Below are 25,563 nucleotides of genomic sequence, written 5' to 3'. Positions count from 1 at the left end.
GGAGCAAAATATAGAGAATTATACATGAGGCACTTAGGTCAATGACACAGCAAAGGAATAACTGGAACAGGAAATCACAAATCCAACTCCAGAGTGAAAATCACTGTATTTTATATCAGTTATATCATATCCATCCTGAGGTGCTGTCACTTGGTCTAGTAGTGGCTTCAGTGTGGGGTGGTGAAGATGTAATAGAATCTCATGGGGTCCTGGGGGAGAAGGAGGCGACAGGGGGGACACTGATGGCTCTGGGGGAACGCAGGACTTGGGGGAATCACCTCGGCTCAGTTCTGGCACTGTGGAACTGGAAGAAGACTCCTCCTTGTGCCCACACTTGGGGGAGAGTGGAACAGTGGGGATGGAGGGACATCAGACTGTGGGTCAGGACCCAAAACCTGTCTGTCCCAGCAATAAATCTGTCTGAATCCCAGAATCTCAAGGGGTCTGGGAGGTGGCTGGGAGCTGCAGAGAGTGGCTCGGGGCGGGGTACAGGGATCTGTGGGTCAGGGTACCCAGGAAATGTACCTGATTACACTACAGGGCTGTCTTGGGCTACTGGGGCCACTGGAGATGCAAACAGGGGCCCAGTGGGGTGAGTTAGAGTCTGATGGGAACAATTGGGACCATTGTGGGGTGATGTGGGGCACTGGGAGCAACCAGGGGTACAACTTGGGGTCTGAGGGGTGCCATTTTGGGCCTCACAGATGCAATTTGGGGCTGAGAGGGGCACTTTGGCTGCTGTCTTGACACACAAGACTAGAGAGTAAGAGTGAAACAGTGAATGAAACCAACAGATCAAACAGTGGCATCTCCTTTGCTTGTTAAAAAGCGCAATGTGACATGGAGCCTGCAGCAGTACTGGACTAAGGCTTTTCAAGTTTTTCAAATATACAGGAGAAGGCATAATGAGAAACACTAAGGTAGCTTTATTTGGACTTGTACTCCAGGTACTTAGAGTGCAAGTTTGCCTTTATTAATCTAATAAGTTGTGGCAATTAATTAGGGATCAGTTCCCTTTCACTATGATATAGAGTACAGGCAGAGTAATGGCAAACATAGCACATGTCAATGCAGTGCTGTAAACAGAACTTCTCTTGATTTGCGTTTCCAGTCTCCGCTCGGTATCACACAATTCCAAAATCACATCTCTCACAGCAGCAGCCTGGCCCTTGCCCTCCCCTGAAGGCCTTGGCATCACTCTTTCTGTAGGTCTGGAGTGCATGGCGAGTTTGACACTCTGCAGCTCTGACAGCACCTGTGTGATACTTTCCTGCAGACTGTTAAATTGCTGTTGTAAACTCCCTAGACATGAACTGACTTGTTTAATGTAGTTTAGCTGTTCATTTAAAGGCATTAAAAGAGAATCTAATTTTATGGAGTCATTCCTGGTTTCTCTAGTTAACAAAGCCCCTTCTTTCACTCCCCTTGATGCTGTTGTTTGCAGCACATTTTTTAGGTCTTCTATGACATCACTGAGATCTTTCTGCTGCAAGTAATGGCTGGAGGCCTGTTCTTTGATGGCTTCTTGTAAATTTATTGGGCCCTTCTGTGCTTCAAGCACCAAGACTTTCAATTCTTGCAGCCTTACTCGATTGACATAGGTGGATCCAAGAACACCTATAATGGCTCCCAGTACAGAGCCAATAATAGACCAGTTCTTCGTTTTTTCAGCTCTTGTGCGCTCTTTCTCATGGCTTTCCCTGACAGCTGCAGAGAAGAGAGAGAATTTTTCTCTCTCAGATTCTTCTGCATTTAAATATGCAGCTCGGTACCTCTTCTCTTCCTGCAAGAAATACAGTGATGAAAGGAGAAGGTATAATATGAAGCTATAAAGTCTATACTAAAGGAAAAAACCCAAACAAACCCCCAAACCCCAGTGCAGATGAAGGAATGGAAATTAGGAACATCTGTTAGTAGTTTCAGAAATTTTCCCTTGAATGTGGGATTTTCTTTATTAATCCTACTTAAGTCACTGAGACATCATTTTAAGTCTGAGAAATGGAAAAAGTTGTCAGGAATCACAGCTGAAGATCCTATACATGAGAATCTGCCACGTGATGATAGAAAACAGGTATGAGAGAGCAAGGTCTTTCACTCCCCATAATGTTCCCTGTTTCAGCCCTGCTGACTTCTCCAGACACCAGCAAAGGCAGCTGAGAGAGTTTCCATGAATTAACCAGAAAGGAGTTTCCTCATCCCACGGAGGGTTAATTCATTAAATGGAAGCTTTTTCTTGACTACTCATGTAGAGGTCACCACTACAACAATTAATTTGCTAGGCTCATTATCTTCAGTTTTATTCTCCAATTTACTACTCTATTTTAGCATTAACACATACAATTTGGACAGAGGACCAAACCATTGATAGTAACTAAAACAAGTATCTTAAGAAATTAACTCTGATCACTTATTTCAGAACTAAACTGCATCTACAAAGACAATCCATCACTAGTGAAGGAAACAAAGCACACAAATTTGCAACATATTCACCAAATCTTAAGTACCAACAAATTACCTGCAGCAACCTGTGTTCCAGAGTAGCCAGTTCTAAATACTGGGTGTCATCCCGAGAGACCCTGTCTAAGCGATCCCGAATTTCCTTCAGTTTAATCTGTTGGGCTTCTACATTTTCACGAGCCTCTCGTACTATCCCTCGAGCTATCATAAAGACATTTTCTGCCTGAGAAGAAAGAGCATTTATTTTAGACACTTATTACCATACAGACCTAAACTGCTAATTGTGCAATTTTTTTTTTTTTTTTGGTGGGGGGAGGGAAAAAACCAAGAACAAAATAAACCATACTCTGTTTCAATCCAAGGGGTAAGCTCTATTTATTACATGCATAGCCTAGAACACATTCACAGTACCTACACAGACAGCCAAAGCAGAAAATACATAATTCTCCCTGGATAACCTTCTCTACCTCACAGCCAGTGTTTATGTTTCATATAGCTCTATTCACAATTTTAAAAATTCCACATTATCTCCATGTTTACCTCTGTCACTTTTCCCTGAGCCTCTCGAACTTCATTGATTCCAACAAATTCTTCGTATCTGTCCCACCAGTTCCTGCACGTTGCAGACACTTTTTGGAGGGAGTTTTTTCCCATAGCAGTCCCTGATTCCGTGATCCGATGAAGGAGACCCATGGCCATTTCCATCGCAGACTTGGCTTCGGGCCTCTTGGGCGCCGATGGGCAGTAAGTCCTCACCACATGTAAATTCCCTTTTGGACTCCACTTCATCAACGAATGGTGATACTGCAGACCACAGGACACTGAGGACACACTTGATTTGTATTTCATAGGCCCCATGTCTTGAATTTAATCACTAAACAAAAGTGCTACAAGGAAGAAGAAGAGATGTTATTGAAGTATGGCTGATTCACAGCTCTTCAACGACATTTGTGCCAAAACCAATCAACTCAAGAATGGCTAAACCATTGCTACTTTTACACCACTGCTTACCTAGAGAACTTTCCACAATTTCCAATAAAGTGCAATTGTGTCACAGATCTCTGATTTTCTGTTAGGAAGTAGTCCCACCATGCTTCATGGTTCTTGATTACTAATTCACCCACGACGTGAACAGTGATCATGTGCAGATCCAATAACAGCAGGAGCAACTTCAGAGAAATTTAGTGCTTCAGCAGAGCAGTGATTGCACGATGTGGTTTGTGTTACAGGTACTCACATTTCTGAAAAAGAACAGAAAAGGAAAAAAGGCAGAGAGGAAACAAAATCTTCATAAAGAAACAAGTGTGGCTTGATCATTCTCTTTATCTTACATTGCACAGATACATGAAGTGTTGAAGGATGCAAAGACAAAAACGTAAAGGACAGAGGGAAAACCCAGAAGTGCTGAACCGAACACAGGTATTCCCATGAGACTGCATACAAAAGTAATAAACTAGGATGAGCCACAAGAATAGAAAAATCTCAGTCAGGAAACACACAGCATTCTAACACACAGGGCTGCATTTTAAAATGAGCTTAAAATTCTTGCTTACCCTGCAAAAGCAGGCTGTTAGTTATAGTTTATTGTCTACTGATTTGAAATATGACCTTAGAGTTCGACTGAGGCACATTCCTCTAAGAACTGGAAACAGGAAAACTTTTCAGTCAGGTTTTGTATGAAATTTGAGCGTGACTATATTAGGTTTTGACTAATATAATATTAAAACATGAATTATTGAGAAAACTTGATAGCTGCTGCATAGTATTTTTAATTATTTTAAAACAGCTTTCCTTGTTAATTTTAGGTGGTTAATACAGGCATCTCCACAAAAAAAGTATTGTACCAGCTGGAAAAATTCTGACCATGACAGGTTCATTCCTTGCTATTTCTAACAGCTAATAATAACACCAAGTAGCATTATGAAAAACTTACCAGTTGTTTCTCACACCTAACAACATGGAAGATCAAACCCACAAGAACATGGAAATGAAGGAATTTCTCTCTCCTGCCAGCATCACTCACAGATCTACTGTTAACAGCAGTGTTAAATACCTACTCTACATTGTAGGCCACATAAACGTCAGCTCAATTTTGCCTGTTCCAGACTGCAAAATTCCCCTCTCTTAATTGCACTACTATCTGAAGAGTTTAACCAAATATTTAGGCTACTGGACTATAGAAAAAAAACAGAGCGAAAGTTGAGATTCGAGGAAGAATTTCTATGCAGGCAGTCCCAGACTGTGATGATCGTGATCTCAGTCTGAGCTCAGAGGACACAAGAAAGTTGTGAAAGCTTAATCTGAGATGACGTGCCTGGTTCCTCTCTTGCTTTCCTCGCAAGAAACGTTTCCTCTGCCTGCAGTCACTGACAAACACACTCTCAAAAGCTGCCGCACACCCAGAGCCGGTGGCAAGCGGGACTCGTTTCCACGGGTCCCGCCTTCCGCAGCGCTCCCGTGCCGCAGCCAAACGCAACCCGAGGCGCCACCGCGCACCCACACCCCGCAGCCGGCTTCTTCCGCACCACCGACCCCTTCCCTGCCCGGGGGCCCTTCCACCGACCCGGCCGAGCCGCCGCTCCCTCCCGGCCGCCCCGGGCCCGGCCCGGCCCCGCCGCGCCCCGTACCTGCCCCGGCCCGGCGGCGGAAGCGGCGGCGGCGGAAGCGGCGGCGGAAGCGGCGGCAGCGGGCGGGCGGAGCGAGCGGAGCCATGTCGGGCCGGGAGGGTAAGGCCGGGCCCGGGGCCGCCGGTGCCTCCCGCTCGGCCCCACCCGGCCCTCACTGTCTCCTCTGTCTTTGCAGGCGGCAAGAAGAAGCCGCTGAAGCAGCCGAAGAAGCAGACGAAGGACCTGGATGAGGTAGGGCGGCGGGAGAGCCCCGGGGCGCGGTGGGGGCTCAGCCCCGGCCGAGTGAGCCGGCGGGCCTGCTGCCCGGGGGGTTCCTGCTGACATTTACAGGAGTGGGTAGTGACAGGATGAGGGAGAATGGGCTCAAAGTAAAAGAGAGGCTGTTAAGATTAGATATTAGGAAGAAATTCTTGCCTGTGAGGGTGGTGAATCCCTGGCACAGGTAGCCCAGAGAAGCTGTGGCTGCCCCATCCCTGTAAGCGTCTAAGGCCAGGCTGGACGAGACTTGGAGTAACCTGGGCTTGTGGAAGGTGTCTCTGCCCGTGGCAGGGGTTTGGAACGAGATGATCTTTAAGGTCCCTTCCAACCCGAACCATTCTGTGTTTCTCTGATTCCATGACGACATCCTGCCCGTGTTCCACCATGCTGGTGGATGCAGCAGTGCTGGCTGACGGAGGAGCTTGGAATGCCCTTGTCAAACCATCAGGCCACGATCTGGAGTCGATCAATCACTGCAGTCCCAGGAGCCTGGGACAGGCACAAGCCCTGGGATTATTGTGTAGTTTGGATAAATTAAGTACTAGTAAATTGCATGTTAGAGATATTCTGAACCGTTACATTTAAGTATTGGGTGTCAGCTGCTATTTTTGAGAATAGTGGACCATGGATGAGGTGTCACTCTTTGGAAAAAAGCAAGTACAATGTCTCTTTAAAAAAGGAAAAAAAAATCATAGCTTTCTAAATAAGCTTTATTGTTAAAGAAATGGTAGAACTAATTAAGTGTTTACAAGGATCCAGGTTATAAACATTTGTGTATCAAATGATGTGATGTTTTTTTTTCCTCTCAGCCCTGCAATACTGTGAGCACTTGGGGGCAACACATTGCAAGAAAAAAACCCACTGGAGTGGATAAACGTGAGGGATTGATTTACTGACACATTAGCCTACAGGAGACAGGAAAACCCAGAGAGAGAAACAATATTCTGTTCTGTGGGGGGTAGGTAGGGGAAGTAATATGATTACGTTGCAGCAAGAGAGGCTTTAAGTGAAAGAAGAGGAAAGCTTTGCAGTTGTAAAGATGAGCCATAGACTGGACTGGTGAAGAATCTGTGGAATCAGAGTTGTCAAGGCCCTTAGTTCAGTTATGCCAAAGTCCCAAGTGCCAAGTTAAAAATCTGGGGTCCTTTTCAGCCTTGGTGTCTGTGAAGAATGTGTATCTAAGGGACAGAGTATGTCTGACTTCTGGATTTGGAGGCTGGTCCAGCAAGGATGCTCAATAGCTGCCTTGCCTGTACAATTTGCCAGCAGTCTCATTAGATTTTTTGGAATTATTACAAATTTATTAAATCCAGCAAAAATGACATATGCGTGAGAGGATTTTTTAAAAATTTATGCTTTTTTATAGGTGAAAGCAGCCTTATTTTATTTACATTCTTTATAGTCAAAATGTTTTTGTTAGTGCCTGTGTACTGGGCTTCACGTGTCACTGAGGGTATGTTAATGAATGATTTTAGTGCAAACATCTATCAATCAGAGGAATCATAATCTCAGAATGAGATTATGCCATGGGAAATAATTCCAGAAAGACCAAACATACAGAGTTGAAGTTTAGTTTGTGGTACAGCAAAAACCTTGGTGATAGTTCTGCAATGTTCTGCATATTTAGCATTATTCAGCCATCCTGCCTCGGTCCGGTCAGGTGTTTGTTGCTGCTGGAATATTACATTTGTTTCTCATTGCTTCTCAGTTGTTTTTGAATTTTTCTGTGGAAGAGATGTTAAAAACTGCTGCTATTCTTTCCTTTAGACAGATCTGGCATTCAAACAAAAACAGAAGGAGGAGCAAAAGAAACTTGAGGAGATGAAAGCAAAAGCTGCTGGAAAAGGGCCCCTGGGTAAGTGAGGTGCCAACCTGGCAGGAGAAATGGGGGGTCTTGCTGGCTTCAAAAATTTAATGTTTTTGCTTGACAAAAATAAAAAGGCCTTTGGGTTATTTGACATAGATAAGTAAGTTGATGGCAGGTACAGATGATACGGAACAAATAGAGGCTATTTTTAAAAATTTGTTTTTCTTTTCTGTGCAATTTCATCCCCAAATGATGCAGGTTCTGGTTCAGCAGGCAAACCACTGTGTCTGACATGCTGACCTATTCCACTGGTATGTGCAGGGACATTTGTACTCTTTTTTTTAAGCATACCAATCTTTTCTTTCCAGATGTGTTACATATAGGCTTTGCCACAATCCTCCAAGTTTAACAAATCCAGTGCTTGTCCTCTGAGAGGATGAATTTCTTCAAGATCAGGAGATTCTTGGCAGGGGAAAAAAAAAGTGACTGGAAACCAGTCTGGCTTCAACCCCTTTGCCCGAGTGTCTGTAAAATACATGATGTCACTGAAGTGAGTTCACAGGGTGTGTCTTGGTGGCCCATGGAACCCAGTCTCTGTCTCAGTGACAGTCGGCGAGTGTTCGTGTGAGTCTGCACTCGCCTTCTGCTCCTCCAGTGTTTGCCATGATCTGATCAGAGGTGTTCAAGGTGGACCCCGCCTGCTCCCGTCAGGTGTTTCTGACCTGTGACCCATTAATGTTACCACTTTCCCATTCTGTGAAGACCATCAGCTTCACACTTTGCTTCCTGTTCTTCAGCAAACTTTCAGTCTTGAAAGACCTTTCCAACAATCCCATAGCAAAATAGTTTTACTAACAACCTTTGCTATGGAATCTTGTCAGGTACTGTGTGAAAATATGAAGAAGTCCCGAGTTCACTTTATTCAGACACTTACTGATAACCTCAGGGTCCCAGCAGGTCAGTGAGGAAGGATTTACTCTTTATGGGAATCCTCTTAACTTTCACAAGACTTCATCGATTTGCTTTGCTGTTATCTTCTCAGAGATTGAGCTCAGACTTGCTGCTCTGTAGTTGCCCAGTTCTTCACGGAATCCATTCCCTGTCTGGGAGCTTTGCTGGTAGTCTGTGAGTCCTCTGGCATAGTGTCTGTATTGATGTTTTAAATCTTAGCCAGCAGACCTGCATTTTCACTTTGCAGCTTGTTGGGTGCTCTTGAAGGAAGTGCCATCTAGTCCCACTGACTCGGAATATTTTTTATTTATCTCAGACTGATCTAACTCCTCTCTTTTATCCATGTACAAAAAATGTGCTGGGTGTGGGACTTGGAATGTCTTTGGGTGTTTCAGACAGATGCAAAAGAATTCATTGAGCCTCTGTTCTGTCCTTACCATCCTAAACTCATTCTGTGTAGGGTGCTTCAGCTCACAGATCTCTTCAGAGTTCTTTCCTGCCATTATTACTTTGCCCCTTTCTAGACTTGGTGTCAGTCATCTGGCCCTCGTCTGATGCTTACCAAAGTGGGTAACGATTGTTGTGTTACTGTGGCAGGGTCAGCCTATTTCCAAGAGCCTTAGCAGGGCAATGCTGTTGGAATCAAGTTGCAGTGCAGAGCATGTTTGCTGACCCTCGGCCCCTGCAGCCTGGCTTGGTGCAGCCCTGCTGTTCTCTTTCCTTCCCACTGGTCATATCTGACACAACTGGAGAAAAACAGCATTTACAACAAATGCCACACTTGTTGCTGTGTCAATACCTGGTGTTCTTTCACTTTAGTGTCTTCAATAATCAGCTCTGCAGGGAATTCCACTACCTGCTTCTGTAGAGCTTTGATCCCAACTGGGGGTGTAGGGATACCAATACTTTTATTCCCTTAGCCTTGATTTTGATTTGAGCAGACTGTGATCCTGCTGTGTAAGAAATAATCAGTGGAGAAACTAAGTAATTGGTGAAATATTTAGTTCCATTGTAGAATCATAGTGCATATTAGGTCCCAGGAGAAACTTAATTTCTAATGTTAAATAAGTCACTGTTCAGAGTAAGGTGTGTGAGATCAAAACCACACAGGGGTAGTCACACATGCGGAACAATTCACCAGTGGGGACCTGGGCTGTACAGGGGGGGATTCAGCTTTATGAGGAACTGCATTTGTAGCTAAGCTCTGTCACAGTCACCTAACCAGCTGTGTTGTTTCTTTTGGCAGCCAGTGGTGGAATAAAGAAGTCTGGCAAAAAGTAGCTTGATCAAACTGCAGGGTAAGAAGGGATCAAGTTACTCAATGGACCTGCAGGCTTCAGAGAGTCTTGAAAACACTCGGTCATTTGGGAAACATTGTACATTTTGTTTAGTCAGAATAAATCCTTTTTGTTAAGATGTGATAATTTCTCTTTACCTGTAGGTTTTGTTTAAAAATGGCTTTACTGTTTTATACCAGAAGTGAAACTTCTACTGAAGACCACGTGTGCCCTTGTGCAGCCTGAGTGCATCTGCTGGTTTGGTAGTCATTTGTGAGAATAAATTTCAATTTCTCCTCTCTTTTGACAGAGGAGTCATGGCCCAGGTGTTAAAATCTGCAGAGCTTTAATCTGGAGGCTTAGGTTTAACTGCAGCTGTCTGAGATGTGGCTATAGCAGTGTGTGCTCTCCTGAGAGCTCTAAGTTTTCTCTAAACAAAAGTTGGGTTATACTTCCATCATCAGCACCTTGGGGTCAGCCACTCCAAAACAACTGCTTTTTGTGTTCCTACTTCAGAACGCAGCAGTGCCCTACACTCCCACTGCCTGCTGAGCATACACTTGCCTTTGTCCTGCAAATTGTCACTACACCGTTTTCCTGAACTGCATATGGACATCACAGCTCCTTTACACTCGTGGGGTGCCTTTGGGGTGGAGAGGGGAGAGGGTAGCAGTGCTTTTGGTACTGTAACTTAATTCTTGAAATGAATGGCAGTGATTGCACATTGGTTATGGAGACTTGAAGGAAGGAATATGCTGTTTCCAAGGCGAGAGTTACAGGGGAAAGAATCAATGCAAAGGCCTTTTTACTGAAGAGAAATGGTGAGACAGACTGCTCCTGCTGTCAGGCAAGGCAGGTGATGGCTCCAGGGAGGGAATGGCTTCTGTGAACAGCGAGATTCTTGGGCTGCAGTGGCGGGGAGGAGTTAAATGGGAAATCTGGGCTCGTACCATCTGGGCTCCTAAGGAAGAGACCGCAGGTGCTGGCTGTCAGTGCACAGCGTGCTTCTAAAAGGGGCTTCCTTGTTAAAAAGAGACATTTTTAGAGAGCTAGGGGCGTTACCTCCTTCCTCCTGAAACGCGAGGCTCAGTTTCAGCAGGGCGGGAAGGGTGGGTGCCCTGGACGCCTGGGAGCAGGCGGGGCAGGCCTTGCCCTGCCCTCAGCCCGTGTCGAGTGCCGCCGGCAGCGCCCCTGCCACGGGACCGCCGCCGGGGCCCGCCCTGCCCCGGGCTCTGCCGCCCCCGCGCGGCGGCCGCGGGGATCGCGCGGCGCGGAGCCGCTCCCGCCGCTCTGCGCACGCGCAGCGCTTCCCGCCGGGCGCTTCCCGCCGCGGCCGCTCCCGGCCCCGCGAGGCCGCGCAGCGCGGCCCCGGCAGCTCCCGCCGCGCTCCGGCACGGCACGGGAGCCTCTGGCCCGGCCCGGCACGGGAGCGAGCCTCCGGCACGGCACGGGAGCCTCTGGCCCGGCACGGGAGCGAGCCTCCGGCACGGCACGGGAGCCTCTGGCCCGGCACGGGAGCCTCTGGCCCGGCACGGGAGCGAGCCTCCGGCACGGCACGGGAGCCTCTGGCCCGTAGGGCCCTGCTTGTATTCCCGGGCTGCCTGGGCCCGAGCCCTGAGGAGCCAGCGAGCGATGCGGCATCGGCCCCTGAGCTGGCAGAGGTGCAGGTAGTTTTTACCCCCTGTATCGGCCTCATCTCACGTTCAATGGTTTATAGGCAGGTTAGAGCCCTGCTGCCCTCCAAAAGGGGATAAAACCCTCTGGTGACTTTTCTGGAGATCAGATTGAGTCCTGCAAGCCAGCTCGAGCCTGTGAAGGCTGAAATTCAAGATTGCATCATTCTTGCATTTTGGATAAAGGTACCTTTGGTATCAGAAAAATACACAAAGATGTAGGACAAAGCTGCCTTAGATAGAGAGCGGGGACTGCCCCTGCATCTGGGCAGAACACTGAAGGTAACACAAGCACCACTGGCACCTCTTGGGGCAGAGCTCCAACCCATGAGACACAACCCCAGACAAGAGTGTGCTCGCAGTTCTGCATGCTCGGTGAGAGCACAAGCTGGCTTCACTTTCATCAGGCACACACTGATGGTGGCAGATCCTTACCCACACCGCCCACCTGCACCCCTATTGCCACTGGTGTCAAAGTAGGTAACCTAGGGGCTGGTTTAAATGAGGAGGAAGAGGGGCAGGGAGACAACATGCTCCAAAATATGAGAGAAATAAAACTTTGGCAGTGTATCAATGAGTAATTGTTTACCCCAGGAATGAGGGGGCACACTGAATGAAATGAATGAGGTTGCTGATCCCAGCCAAGCTAACTTGAGGTGGTCTGATGGGAGGACAGTGAACAGAGATGTGTGCTCCTCAGCATGCGACAATATGCAAAAAGCATTTCAGCCAAAAAGCAAGACAAGAGGGAAGGAGACCAAATGGCAAAGTGACAGATCACTGCAGTGGGAGAGCTGTTCTCAATAGGCTTAACTTTAATGTAGGCACTGAACCACCCTCCTGGCCAAGAGTCCTCCTGTTTAATATTAGGCTGTGGAAATGAAGCTAAACAAAGGAACACTTTGATTGTATCTTTTTACATAACACTATGTAATAAATGACATTTCATTCCTTACTGCAGCTCCAGCTCAATGTCAAACTAATGCAAAGACAGTATGACTCCTAAATCATAGATATACATAAAATAATCACAGTCTGAAGGGCACAGAAAAAAACAAAGTCCAAAATGCAGTAGGAAATGGATGTCATTAAAATAGCAGCGAAATAGACACAAATATTCTTTGTAGGGAAATCCACTGAAGGATACAATTGCCATAATAAATTCAAGTCAAGCTCTACTGTTTGAAAAGACTTTGCCCACTCTTTAGAGTTAGTTCAGCTCCAAGGAAATTATACCCTGCTCCGAATGGCTTCCAGATACTGATTCTGTGAGGTCTTAGAAGAGGAAACTTCTCTAGTGTAAATCAGCCAGCCTGGAAAACTGGGCGTGATCTTCTCTAAGATGTTTTCCATTCTCATTTTCTTCAAAATTCTCATAGTGGTATTATCTCACTTCAGAATAGTATTCAGAATAGTATTATTTTAAATTAATAAATAATTGTAATGTACTGTTCCTGCTCTGCAAATTGAAGCGCAAAAGCCAGTGATGTAGGAGCTGAGGCTAAATCAGAATTTGAGGACAGAGAATGTGTTTTTCTGCATGTCCTTCAGTCACACTGAACATCTTGCTGTTCACTGGGCTTGCAGAGCAGCCTGAGGTCTGACTGAAGCACACAAGAGGAGCACATCAGCTTTGTCTCTTTGGCCAGTTCACTGCTGCATTTAAATCACCACTATTTTGACTTTATCTCTGCCTTTTAACAATCCATACAGTTGCCCATTCTAACCTGCTTTTCTAGGTCTTATTCTTGTATAAGCTTTTAAAAAAGAAGTGGAATGATCTAAATTACCTTCAGAAATAAAAATCTTCTACATGGCAGGTAAGTATTCTTATTTACTAAGATTCTGAAATAAAAGTTCGTTTGGTAGAGACTGGTCTGCTTTTATATTTAATGACTCCAGTATCACAGTTTTTGGAAAAGAAAGTATGAAAGCCATATATATAACTCCTTATGCAAGAAAAACACACTTGGAGAATTATGAGAGGATTTTCTAAACCAGTAAGCCAGTAATTTCAGGTGTCAAGGCTTCTGCTTCACTGACATGTTTATTTTTAGCCTACCCATCATTATTTATCGATTTCTGCAATGTCTCCACTCTAAAAGGCTGCACAGAATTATGAGCTATATATATATGGACCTCAGGAATGCAGAGGCCATGCGAACCACCACTTTTCAATAGATAATATTCTGCACTTCCAAAAGGCAGGAGATTAAGTAAGGAACAAAATCATTCTGTATTTGGCAGCAGAGGACCTACCATTTCCATACTGTTTCTATGGATGTCACTGAACTTGTAGTACCTCCAAACCAGAAGCCAGCTGGGAGCAACCGACTAAAGGAAAGCAAGTAATTAATATAGCCTTAAGTTCAGGTGTAAGTGTCAGAGTTAAATCTTAGTAAAGAGGTAAGAATAAAAAAACCCAACAAGGTAAAATATAGCTGTGACATAAAACAGCTTAAATGTCCAGGAGATTTATTTTGATCTACTTACAGAAACTTATTTTTCCCATATGTGGGAAAATAATATTCTGCCAAGCAGATAATTAATTATATTTCAGTTCTTTAGATCATGGTTCCTGCTTATCTTTTTGCTCAGTTCAAGTCACTTGTCTATAATAAGAGAGCATATCATCTAAACTTTGGTAAAGTGGTTCCTGATTTGGAGTGTCACTGCTGTCAGTCTGCACTGGAGGTGCCACCTCCTGAGTGCTGCAGCCACTGGCCTGCGTTCCTGGTGGCACATCCTGGGTGCTGCTGCCACAGGTGTCTGTTCCTGGTGGCATCTCTTGGCTGCTGCAGCCACAGGTGTGTGTTCCTGGTGGAACATCTTGGCTGCTGCATCCACAAGTATGTATTCCTGGTGGCACATCTTGGCTGCTGAGGTCACAGACCTGTGTTGTTGGTGGCACATCCTGGGCACTGCATCCACAGGTCTGCACTCCTGGAGGCACACCTTGGGTGTTGCATCCACAGGGCTGCATTCCTGGTGGCACACCCTGGGTGCTGCATCCACAGGGCTGCATTCCTGGTGGCATATCCTGGGTGCCGTAGCCATAAGCCTGCATTGCAAAGGGCATCTCGGGAGTGCCGTAGCCGTAGCCGTGCATTGGTGGCACCATTCCTGGTGCTCCATAGCCGTAAGCCTGCACTGGGAATGGCACCTCGGGAGCACCATAGCCATAGGCTGGCATGGGTGGTGGGACGCCCCGGGCGCTGCAGCCGTAACCCCGCAGTGGTGGTGGCACACCTTGGGCACCGTAGCCGTAAGCCTGTGCTGGTGGTAGCATGTCCTCGTCATCACTGCTGTCATCCTCTGCTGATGACACCCCCTGAGTGTCACGGCCACTGGGCTCTGCCGACGCTGGCTTATCTGGAACGTTGCTGTTGGAAGCCTGTGCTGACGGTGGCACATCTCCAGCGCTGCTGCCGCTGCCCTGCCCCGATGGCCTCTGTTGGTTCTGTGCTCTCTCCGTTTCCAGTTTTTCAGAGGAGGTTTCAGAACTGTTCAAATTCTGACTTCGGTAATAATCATCTCTCTTTTGTCCCAAAAAGTAATCAGAAGGTGGTGCAAATTCTGGGTCTCGCTCATCTCTAAGTTCTTCCTGTTTCTTTTCCCATTGTCCAAACATCAGTTCTGTTAGAAACAGGAAAATGGTAGATTTAGCATAGATTTCATGGTCTGAAGGTCAGTCAGACAGGAGGGAAAACAAACTAGCAAACACAGAAGATGCAACTCTGTAAAGCCACCTGAAGTTCCTTTTCCACCTCATGATACATGGAAATGCAAGAATCTAGTGCAGATTCCTTCAGTGAACCACAGTTAGTTCCCTCTGCATTTTAGAGTAAGCTGTCCTCTGCTGAGTGTAGTATTTGCTGCAGTGCTGCCTGGGTGTCCCCAGAGGTAGGAAAAAAAGTGTTGGGCAGAATAAAGGTGTAAGAGATAGGATCTGAAAGTTTGGGGTTTTAATGGAACCATGAAGTTTCTCCTCACATTGATGTTCATTAATGGAACATAAAGACAGGGAAAAGTAAGAAGAATCTGGAAATACCAGTATTGCACAGAAGAGGAATAATGCTGTTATAGTACTAAAGAAGGTGAGTTTTTATGTGCTTTGCCTATTCCTTGTTTGCTTTTACTTAGAAGTCAGGCATCAGACTAGAAGAACGTGCATGACCTTAGATTAATAGTGCAAAGTGAGTCAATGGGTTTGGGAAGGACCTACAAGACAGCCACCACTTTGTGACAAGGAAGATGCTTCAAAATGGGACACAGGCATTGAAGTGGTCTCTTCTTGCATCCTGTTTTAGTCTTGTGCTGTACCTGTTTGTGTGATACATCCTGCTATCAGGTAGCACAAACCACAGGAATATATCAAGAAAAGATCACACTGTACATCTTATGAACTACAGAATTTGTCATTCTGTCAACCTGTCTGGATCATCCAGAAATGCAATAACTCATAAAGAAGAAAATATTATGGGGATATTATAGCAGCTACTGGCACTAAGGCATCCTTGTCAGTTGCTGCCCTGGACACTGGAGAGTCATCAGTACCAAGGCAGAAAGGATTTCAGTCTTACCATACGCTGTCACAAAACAGAAATGAAAGTAGCAGCGTGCACTCTCTTTCCCAACAATGTTCCTGAATCTACATTTCCTTACCTTTGCCTTTATCCCACTCTCGGACATAAGGCACTCCAGGCTTTGTATCTCTCCTCTCCTGGATGACAACCTCTACCTTCCTACTTGCTGCAGTAACTCTTGGAGGTTCTGGTTCCTCGGCAGCACCTTTCAGCTCTGTGTTACAGGAAGAGATAGTAGAGATTGTCAGTTACGGAACAGAATCTACGTGAACCTCACAGGTAAAAATAAGAACACTTATTTCCATCTCCAATAAGAACAGTATCTCTATTTCATTTACTGGAGAAAACAATTTGCATTCTTATTCTTCTGAACAACTGTAACAGTGAGCAGCAGCACAGTGCTGTTCTTCACTTCCAGAACACTTCACACGTAATCACTTGCATGGAATTCTGACACAGTGAAATATTAGCTACATTTTACAGTGGGAGACAGTACAAGCTGACTATCAGTGTCATAAGGGAGACAGCACAGAGACAGGATTAGAATTCAAATTCATTATCCTAAATCCTAGAGTCAGCTGTATCTCCAATTTACAGACTGCACTGAAACTGTTACAGTGTATATTGTATGATATCAAAATTGACTTGTTACTGCTTCTTATTCTATCTCATCTGAATAGAAGAAAAGCAAGTACAATGTCAGCAGCTCTAACCTCAACCTGCATAATTAACCCATGTAATTCCTGCTGTCAGGTGTGAATCAAAAAAAAGGCTACAATCTACATACCATATTTCTACCTGTATTACTGAGCTATTTCTGGCATGATTTTATATCTACACACAATTACATCAACTCTCACTATCCTAACAGTTATGCTAATTTTATATATAGAAAACAGAATACCAATATTGAATGTCTAAACAAATATAAATTAGAATCTGTCTGTCCATAGGTCAAGAACAAGGTGAAATAGCAAGTATTTAACTTAAAAAGGCAGCAGATCATACCTCTATTCTCCAGTTTTTCTGCCTCTTCCTCTAATCCAGCTTCCCTTAACTTTTTAATCTTCCGTGCTCGAAGTTTGGACAGCCTTGCATCTAGAGCTGCCTTCCTCTTCTCCTTCAGCTGTTCACGTTTATTTCTCTGATCAAGTGTCTTAACCGCAAAGAAAAACATGAATTAATCTTCCTTCATTATTATAAATGAGTACATATCTTCTTTCACAAAACAACTACAAGCAATCCTAATCAAGTACCAGATTTCAACAGCAAACAAGAAGCCAGATTTCTCTGGAGTCAGTTGCAGGCATCACCTAATACAGCACTTAAACAACAAATCAAAAGACAGTAACCACTGAAACCACAACTGCCCTCATAGCCCAGTCTGCTCTTTACTCTCATACCTGCTCCCTCAGCATATCCAGGGTTGCCCGTTGTTTATGCCTGAGTTCCTGGTCCCGAGAAAAGGCAAAGTAACCAACACCGAGCTGCCTGGCCTCTGAAAAGGAGAAAAACAACAGGTTTAAGTTAGATTCAGTTTATAATTGACAATAACTACAGGCTCCAGGCAACGTGCTTTCAGGCATGGAATTATTCCCAACACTGCATTAGTTTTAGATGGCTAAAAAAGGCTTGTTTGAGATGATACGTGAAGTGAAGCTTCCTGAAGGAGAACACAGGAGGAGGTAGAGAAATATTTGAGAAAAATATAATTTGAAAAAAAAAGAAATCTAGACTTAGGTACCAGTAACTTTCAATAATTATTACACACGTGCCTTAACACATTCCTACACTCTGCCATACAGGCACAGGAAGTAACTTTCTCTTGCTCCCTCTACAACTGATCTCTTTGGTGATACAAAGGTAAGTGATATAAAGCATTGTACTGTACCATTTTCTCGAATGTCCTCATAATGTATGGGTCCCATGGGTTTTCTGAGGGCTTCTTCTTCTTCCTTTTCCCACTGCTGCCTCTGAAGTTCTCTTCTCATGTCTTCAGATAACAGAGTATTCCCATCAGTTTCTTGTCTAATTAAAGAAAAAACAGGGATTACAGAGCAGAGTTTACCACTTTTGCAGTACCAAACAGGGCAAGTATGATTGGGTCTGATCCACTACTGCAGTTTTCACAAAACACAGATCATTGTAGATACTACTTAGTGATACAATGTTGATGGCTATGGTAGGTACATGGTCAAGACAGAAATACAAAGCTACCTCTAACTCAATGTACTGGTAGACTGTGTTATTAAAAGACAAATAAAATCATATCCTTTTGCAGAAGCTTTATGAACTAAATAATTATCAAATCACAGAATGGGAGATGAAATAATCAGTTATTGGTATCTATGGGGATTCTAGCAATCACGTATAGGAACATTTCAGATTTAACATAAGAAAGTGAAAGGTATTTGAAGCAACAAAAAGCTAGGCATTTACCCATGAGAGCCATGCAAAATATTAATATTCAAATATTAATAAGGAAGTAATTTTAAAAGAAGAGCTGTTGAACGGCTGTTAAACAGAAGAATGAAACCAAACAAATGGAGGTCTAACAAGTTCACTTTGAACATCATGAGGAATTTGGAATTGCTAAAAGACTATCATCATTTTCCAGGTTAAACAGAACCAGGAATCACTTTCCTGGCATTTTATGGAATGAAATACAATTTCCATACAAGGACCCCAGTTTTAAAAGATGCAACAAATATCTGAGATTGTTACATCAATTTATTAAAACCTTTCTCTGCAAACCATGCAAATCTAGAGAAAGCAGTAACATCAACTCTGGATTGAGAATGGGGTGACAAAGCACAGCCTCTCTTCCTTTTCATTAAAAAAATATATGTTAAATACTGAGAGGAACATGCAGCTCCATTAGAGAAACCACACCTTTTCCCTTGAAGTTCCTGATCCATTTTAAGTAGACTTGGCAAATCCTTCTTCATACAGCGTCTAGATCGGCCCAAGAAATCAACATAATCAACCCTGTAATGAAAGAAAAAGAAATGCGATGCAAAACTTCTAGCTGCAGATTGACAGAAGTCTTAACCAGAAGACAGAAGCAGGACCCTTTGCAAAGAGCATTTGTCACCTCTCAGTCTGTGTGTGACAGCTGCTCCTGCTTTTCACTTAACACACTCCCAGATTAAGAGGACAGTTCTGAATGGGACATATGACAGTTCTATCAGACATTTATTCAATCTCCCTTTGAAACCTCTGTTCGCCTGGGAAATGAAATGGTGTAAAAAATGTTCAAGAGTAACAATGTCAGTGTCATTTTCACAACAAAACAGAACTCAGCCTACTGCTTGCTTCCCATGGTGAAGATAATGACGCCACATTGACTTCTTGTGGATATGAAATTGCTACAATATATTTCAATTATTTGTCTAAAGGCCATTCAGAACAGACTGATAGTGTGCATTCAATTGGCATAAAAAAGGCTGACTAAAACATAAGCAAAATGTTCCTCTTAAGCTATTGTGCTTCTTATTCAACTCTTTATAATACTGAACACCTGATTTACAGTTGTTGAAAAAGCTGTTAAGAGCTATACTTATTGTCCTGTAATGTAGAAAGTTCTTTAGCATCAAGCTGCCTCAATTATCCCATTCTAAAGAATATTACATCTGAAAAAGTATGACTGGCAATCTAGCTCCCAACCCCCAAACTTTTAAAGATCTGTGCATTTAGTAAATCTTTCACATAGTTTGTAAGCAAATCTACAGTTTACTATTTGAAGAAAGTTTTGTATTGGTTACTGCTGGTTTGAACTGATTACCAGAAGTAAAATCACTTGTTCCATAAGCATTTTAAACAAATGGGCAAGGAAAATGTTTAGTCAGGACTGGTTTCATAATTATTCCTAATGTCTCAGATGAAAAACTAGAGGTTACTTGGAATGACACAGAAAACTGTCAGAGACTATTTGCTGTGCTGCAGCAAACAGTGGAAAAAATGCTGAAAATCGTGTTCTTATTCCACCCAGAGTTTCTCTCCTTTAAGAGAAGGCTGTACAGTGAAATGACTGCTCATTTTTAAGTCACTCACAATTAAAGAAGGGAATGTGAATACCATAAAATACCCAAGTTTTGCTATAAATTCAGCATATCAAAGCATAAAATTATTCCAGTACTGTGATGATTACTCGTATAAACTATGCAAGAAAATAAGAGGATATTAAGTTGTCTCCTCTATAGTACGTTGCCCCGAGTGCAATTTCTCAAGATCCTGGATGTAGATTCTGTTGCAGTGTTACCTATGTGGAAACTGACATGGAGGACTGTCTTTATAGCAGAAATGAAAGACTATCAACACCTCCCTGTCAATGTGTAGTATTAACAAAAAAGAAAAACAAAGGTGCCACTTCACACATTTTGGAAAAGGAAAGTATTTTCTCATGCAATTCTCAAGAACAAGAGCGGCCAGGATGGCTGAGCCCAATCAGTAGCACCAACCATTCCTCATCTGGGTCCTCTGGCGGTGGAATGTCTGCTTCAGGCTGAGTTTCCTCCTCATCTGTGTCTCTTTCTGAAGTCTTCCCAGCAGCTTCACTCTGATGCAGCTCCTGTACTTCGTGCTGTTTGTCTATGATCTTCTGAGTGAAATCCACCAGGTACAAATCCTCAGTTTCTTCATCTAAGGCAGAAAATCGATTCTTAGAGAACAGCCATGGAAAGAAGAGAACTAAGCACAAAATCAATAGCAAACAGCTACAATCAGCTTTTCAGCTGCCAGCGATGCCCTTGACCACAGTATTGGGGAGTACTTAAATCTCATTCAGTGCCAAACAAACCCGGAGCTATCAACTGGCTCCACATTGATAACGTCTATTTCTGAATCGAAGTTTCAGGGCATTGTGTGCAGTACAGAAAAGGCTGCATTCTTTGCAGCAAAACATTCTCTGCTCATTAACTATTTCAGAAGCAAAGGATTATCGTGTAACAGCTCAAATACTTTTTTGATGCTTAATATTTGGTGTGTTGGCAGGAGCTAAGCATTCATGAGGGTACTTTTTAGGAAAGTAGAGGAAGGTGCGTGGGGTCATGTGGACAAAGATGGACACTGGTAAAAAAACCAGATTAAATGCAAGGACATTTGTATTCTATTTTAATAATTACTTTTTGCAAGGGACTGAATGTGGGAGAGAAGAAAAGGAGAGATTAGCATTCTCTAACCCTATTAGCTGCATGACTGGCATTCACATATGGACCAGCCAGACTCCTCCTGATCCTCTTCTCCTCATAAAGGTCCAACAATTAGAATGCAGGACAGAGCATCAGAAATGCAATCCAAAGACTGCACAATGGAGGACAAATTATTTTTGTTTTTCTGAGATACTGTATTGAAAAATCAGAATATAGTCCACCCATTTAATAAATGAGTGAAACAAGTCCCTAGTGCTTTACTTGGTCAGGCTGCCCTTCAAAAATAATTTTATTTTCTCTAGTAAATGTATTTTTTCCTCCTTTTCAAAGTGGAATAAACCATGTCCATCACTTTGTATAAAAAGTCTAAGAATTTATACATCTATAAATACTCATTTTGGAATAGTATTGTTTACCTGGGAAGTCTCCTTTTGTCATTTTCTCATACAACTTTGCTTTCTCTTCAAGCTTCTTCCTGAAAAAGAAAAAAAAAATTAACCTTGCAATCCCACCAATTCCAAGCACAGTTTAAAGTGACCAATTTAGCCTTAGATAAATGGAACAGGAAAATACTGGGAGTGCTTGAGATGTTTATTAGAAGCTGACTTATGCCTGGCTTTGGTTTTGAACCTTCACTAGCATCTCTGAAGATACACTCTTTTCCATTTCCAGAATTTATACTGAAAATAATTTTAGTGAAGTAACAAATTTAATCTTAAGTGTAATTTGTCAAGTAGGCAGAAACATGATGTTACAAGAATTCCACCTTTATCTAAGTACTATGGTCTGTCAGATAAATACTGGAAGCTAAACCATTATTTGCAGATATCAGATACTGAAAGACAGTTTTACAAGAAAAAAAAAGAGATATAGAAACTGAAGAGAAAACCTTAGCTAATTCCTGGAATTTCAAAGAGCAGTGAACTGCTTAGAGAAGAACAGCAAATGGTTTATAAATGGCATTTTCAACATATATCTTTTTGTACAACGAACTCATTTAGAAAATGAGGTAATTCTTGAAAAAAGTGAGTAATTTTCTGTCAAGCCCAAGAAACACTTTGCTACAGAATTCTAACATGTCGCTGCAATGGCTGCTAATTCTAAACATGACTTTTAGAAAAAAATCAGTAACCTGACACATTTAGACAGCTGTGATAATGTGAGGGTATAAGAGCATGAGACTGCTGAGATGAAGTTTGTACACTACTGGTAAAAAATATGGAATTGATGCTGGTCTTAATGGTTGGTCTAATGAGAACTGCTAGTCCAAAAATGTGGATAACTTCTTTCTGTGCTTTTCTAAACACCAAAAAACAAATTCTCCAAAGCACTCCTTTCTTAGAGAGCCCAAGAGCTACCTTGATTTATCCAATATATCCTGCTCTTCTGCCTTCTGCTCAACATCTTTTGCAGCTCGATTCACAACTCCCGTGTTCTGTTTGGTCCAGATACTTGGTTTCTGCAGAGGACAATTTTGTAACAACAAACAAATAAATGAAAATATTGAAATGGTATCAATTTAAAAAAAAAAGTCAACTCCATAATGCAAATGTTGCAAATCAATCATGAAAGACTTTGTTAATAACATCTTAAACACGTTTGACCTGAGACTATTCCTGTGCTGTGGGATACAGCAGGTATATCCTAAATTAACATGGGCTGCAGGATGGTGCCATAGTTAAGGACAGGCTGAGAAGCTAAAAAGCCCAAAGGCACTCAGAAATCAGACAAAATCTATTCTGGCAAAGATGCCAAGGTTAAAAAAACCCAATCATACAATCTTGCTGATTAAATACGTAATAACAAAGCTACAAATTGTTTCTATTCTCTATTACCTCCATTTAAAATAAAAAATACAGTCAGTTGGCCTGTTTGCAGCATAACACTGTAAATGCTGCATGTGCTTCAAATATGGCAGGAACAGCACATTCTGCTTCTGGAAAGCTACAGAATGAACAAAACCCAAAGTGCAGTAAAGAGCAAAACAGGACCAATAATTGTGTATTCATTATTGTACACCACAAACAGATAGCAGAGCATTTATCAAGGAAGTTCAGTGACTCTGGAAGAATCTCTCATCCTCGATCCTGCAGCATCATACAAAATCCTCTAAAAAAAAAATCTTTTCCTATAATGGAAAGGTGTGGATCCTTGGGGAATGAAGATTAAGTGGGGATTTAGATGGGTATAAGCACAAGACTAAGCTTTCTGCTGTGCACAGAAATCTCACCTGGAAACGAACTTTAAAGAACATGCTCATCATGTACATTTTGTATTTGACTAGTAACAGCTCTGAGTATTTACTATTATTTAGATTTGAATTTTAACTTCCTTACTTTAAGAAGAAATGACAAAAACAACAATGGAAGATTACTTCTACCTTATTAGAGGTTCTGGGCTTTGCAAAGACACCAGCATCTTTCAATAGCTTTTCTTTCTTGAATTCCTCTTGCTTTCGGAAGAGTTCGGCTTTGAGATCTACCAGCTACATCACCAGCAAAACAACACATAAATAACAGATCACATGCACATACATCAGTTGCTGCAATAAATAACTGTATCTCTAGGAAAACAATCTGCCATTTACAGTTACAGCAGCATTTGATTGCATTTTTATGTGGAACTTTGAAGCCTTGATCTGATCACCAAGATCACCCTTTACAGCAAACAAACTAAAAAAAAACACAGAATGCAAATTGTGATTAGGGATTAAAACAATCCCCAAAGATATCCTTGATCCTTTGCTACATAATAAGAGAGGCATAGTTCCATCTAGATTTTGCCAGCCTCCCAATGACGAACAAATAGAGAAGGAATAATGAAAAACACTACTGAATATGAAAAGGGAACTTTTAACCTTTAGATAATTAATAAAATCCTGTCTCAGAAGAGAATTGTAAAAGTGTGCTATAATAAAATATATATTGTTTCCCACTGCTTTATGTACTGTTTTAAAGTTTTAGATTTTCTTTCTTCTTCTTTTTATATAAATATATGAGTAGCATTGCCATCTGTGACCAAGGTCCATCCCAGCTCCCATTAAGAAACATCAGCAGGGGTGTTATCTCAGAAGTACAAAACTAGTCTGGAAGAGGATATTGTACCTCTTTTCCTGCAAGTCCTACAGAAGACAAAATTCACAGATGTACATTAAATCAGGAAAGTGTAAGACTTTGGTATTAATATTTGTCTCAAGCACTAAAGTATTTGTTTTTCAAGTCCCTGGGACAACGAAGTGCAGTGTTGTAAAAATCACCCGTTTCCTCTTCTGCTTAGAGGTGATCATCCAAAAATTCAGCGTAAAATATTTCATGGTTAGGTATTAACATACATTAACTATTTACATAACTCTTCATCTGAAGTGTTTGGCAGCACCTCTCGTGAGCGTCCTGCAGAGCAGAGAGGGGCAGCACCTCACCATCCCTAAGGGTGGGAAGTTATTCTGCCACAGCATAGACCGCCTGCTCCCAAGTAAAAACCCTTTTCCCTGTTATGCCCTGATTTTATCATTACATCACGACTGCGGGCACATCCAGGCCTGGCAGGCTCGGGTTTGGAGTGCAGGGCGTGTGCCTGGTCAGGAAGGTGAGGGGACAAAATCCCAGGCCCGAAACTCACAGACCCGATATGCGACACACGGCGTTACCCCAGCCCTTTAGTCCAGCATTTGTTACAATGGCTGCACAGTGCAGCGGGGTTAAGGCGAGGAGACAGAACACCAGCCCTTCCCAGGTGTGCTGTTTTCCCTGCAAGCGGTGGCACCGCCCGGCCTGCGCCAGCCAAGCCCCCCGCGCCCGCGGGAACCCCGCGGCTGAGCACACCTCACAGCCCCACTGGCTCTCCTGGGGAGGCGGTGGGCTTCATTTCGCCTCCCCCCGTTCAGTCACTCACCGAGGACGCGGCCACGTCCAGCGGCTTCTTCCGCCGGTCCATGGCGGGACCGGCCCCGCCACCACCTCCTTCCCCGCCGTGCGGCCTTGCCGTAAAGCGCGGCGGAAGCGCGGAGCTATCGCGACAGTGCTGGTAGGGGCGGGCGGGCTCTCCCTGCCGCCATGTTGGGAAGGTCAGGGGAGGTCATGGGGGGCTCGGCCTGGTGTGATTTGGTGGAGGCGGAGCTCTCCCGGCTGGGGCTTCCCTGGGCTTGGGTAATCCTTGTGCTCAAACTGAGGGTGAAAACGAGCGTTTATGGCAGGTGCGAGTCAAATCCTTCAGGGGTCCTACTGGAAGTATCCTTGTGCAGCCGCGGGGCTGGAGCTGCTGCTGCTGTGACAGAGCCGGGGTGCTCTGGGCCGGGCTCTGTGGCCAGAAATTGACAGGATTGCAGCTGGCCCAGAGCTGGGGTGGGGCTAAATGAAGAATTACATGGTTCAAACTTGGCAGCAATGTTAACCCGAATATGGCCTCATTACCTGATGCCAGTGCCAAGTCACACACTGAGGCCAGGTATTCTTATTTTTTATTCTCATTTGTGCAAAGTGGGAGCTGGGTAGTGACCCACGGAAGGTTAACTCGCCGATCATCAAAACTTCACACTATTTATACATCTTAATAAACAAAGGCATCAGCATTCTTTGGTTACAATTTATTCAACCCCCCTATTTGCTAGTTCTATCTCATGCTTCTCCTGCTAATTAGTCTGCAGGCTCAGTTCTTCCCTCCATTTGAGTCTGGGGTCCATTTTGAGTAGCCTTTCAATGAGTTGTCATGATCTCCTCCTGCCAGGAATACCTTTCCCCAGGTACTGCTCAGTTCTGACTCCACTCCTGGTGCCTCTCAT

At 43.5% G+C, this 25,563-nt stretch overlaps 2 protein-coding genes and 1 long non-coding RNA gene across 6 annotated transcripts; 1 reads left to right on the top strand and 2 right to left on the bottom strand.

Moving 5' to 3' along the window:
* Window positions 1–903: 903 nt before the first annotated feature.
* Window positions 904–5,133, bottom strand: CCDC51 (coiled-coil domain containing 51). Of its 4 annotated transcripts, none has more exons than XM_069027767.1 (5): window positions 5,085–5,133; window positions 3,469–3,698; window positions 2,998–3,344; window positions 2,516–2,680; window positions 904–1,783 (listed from the first exon to the last, which is right to left on the bottom strand). In XM_069027767.1, exons 3-5 carry the CDS (start codon window positions 3,313–3,315, stop codon window positions 1,007–1,009), a joined length of 1,260 nt encoding a protein of 419 aa, XP_068883868.1. In that variant the 5' UTR covers window positions 3,316–3,344; window positions 3,469–3,698; window positions 5,085–5,133; the 3' UTR covers window positions 904–1,006. The 4 variants fall into 4 exon arrangements, with proteins under 4 accessions (XP_068883868.1, XP_068883869.1, XP_068883866.1 ...); XM_069027768.1 differs by lacking the exon at window positions 5,085–5,133 and adding an exon at window positions 5,021–5,082; XM_069027765.1 differs by lacking the exon at window positions 5,085–5,133 and adding an exon at window positions 4,391–5,007.
* On the top strand, window positions 5,097–9,524 carry LOC138117447 (uncharacterized). The gene is made up of 4 exons (XR_011154645.1): window positions 5,097–5,183; window positions 5,260–5,315; window positions 7,110–7,197; window positions 9,347–9,524. It is a non-coding gene; the product is annotated as an uncharacterized lncRNA (long non-coding RNA).
* A 2,424-nt stretch (window positions 9,525–11,948) lies between these two features.
* Window positions 11,949–24,905, bottom strand: CCDC174 (coiled-coil domain containing 174). The gene is made up of 11 exons (XM_069028081.1): window positions 24,678–24,905; window positions 23,167–23,271; window positions 22,145–22,245; window positions 21,203–21,261; window positions 20,097–20,277; window positions 18,529–18,624; window positions 17,528–17,664; window positions 17,040–17,134; window positions 16,645–16,792; window positions 15,716–15,850; window positions 11,949–14,686 (listed from the first exon to the last, which is right to left on the bottom strand). The coding sequence occupies exons 1-11, from the start codon at window positions 24,717–24,719 to the stop codon at window positions 13,650–13,652; spliced, it is 2,136 nt and encodes a 711-aa protein (XP_068884182.1). The 5' UTR covers window positions 24,720–24,905; the 3' UTR covers window positions 11,949–13,649.
* Window positions 24,906–25,563: the final 658 nt, after the last annotated feature.

The sequence above is a fragment of the Aphelocoma coerulescens genome, chromosome 12 (genome assembly GCF_041296385.1).
Source record: "Aphelocoma coerulescens isolate FSJ_1873_10779 chromosome 12, UR_Acoe_1.0, whole genome shotgun sequence".
NCBI lineage: Eukaryota > Metazoa > Chordata > Aves > Passeriformes > Corvidae > Aphelocoma > Aphelocoma coerulescens.
The sequence above is the reverse complement of the archived record's forward strand: the minus strand, read 5'-3'. Positions and strand labels throughout refer to the sequence as shown.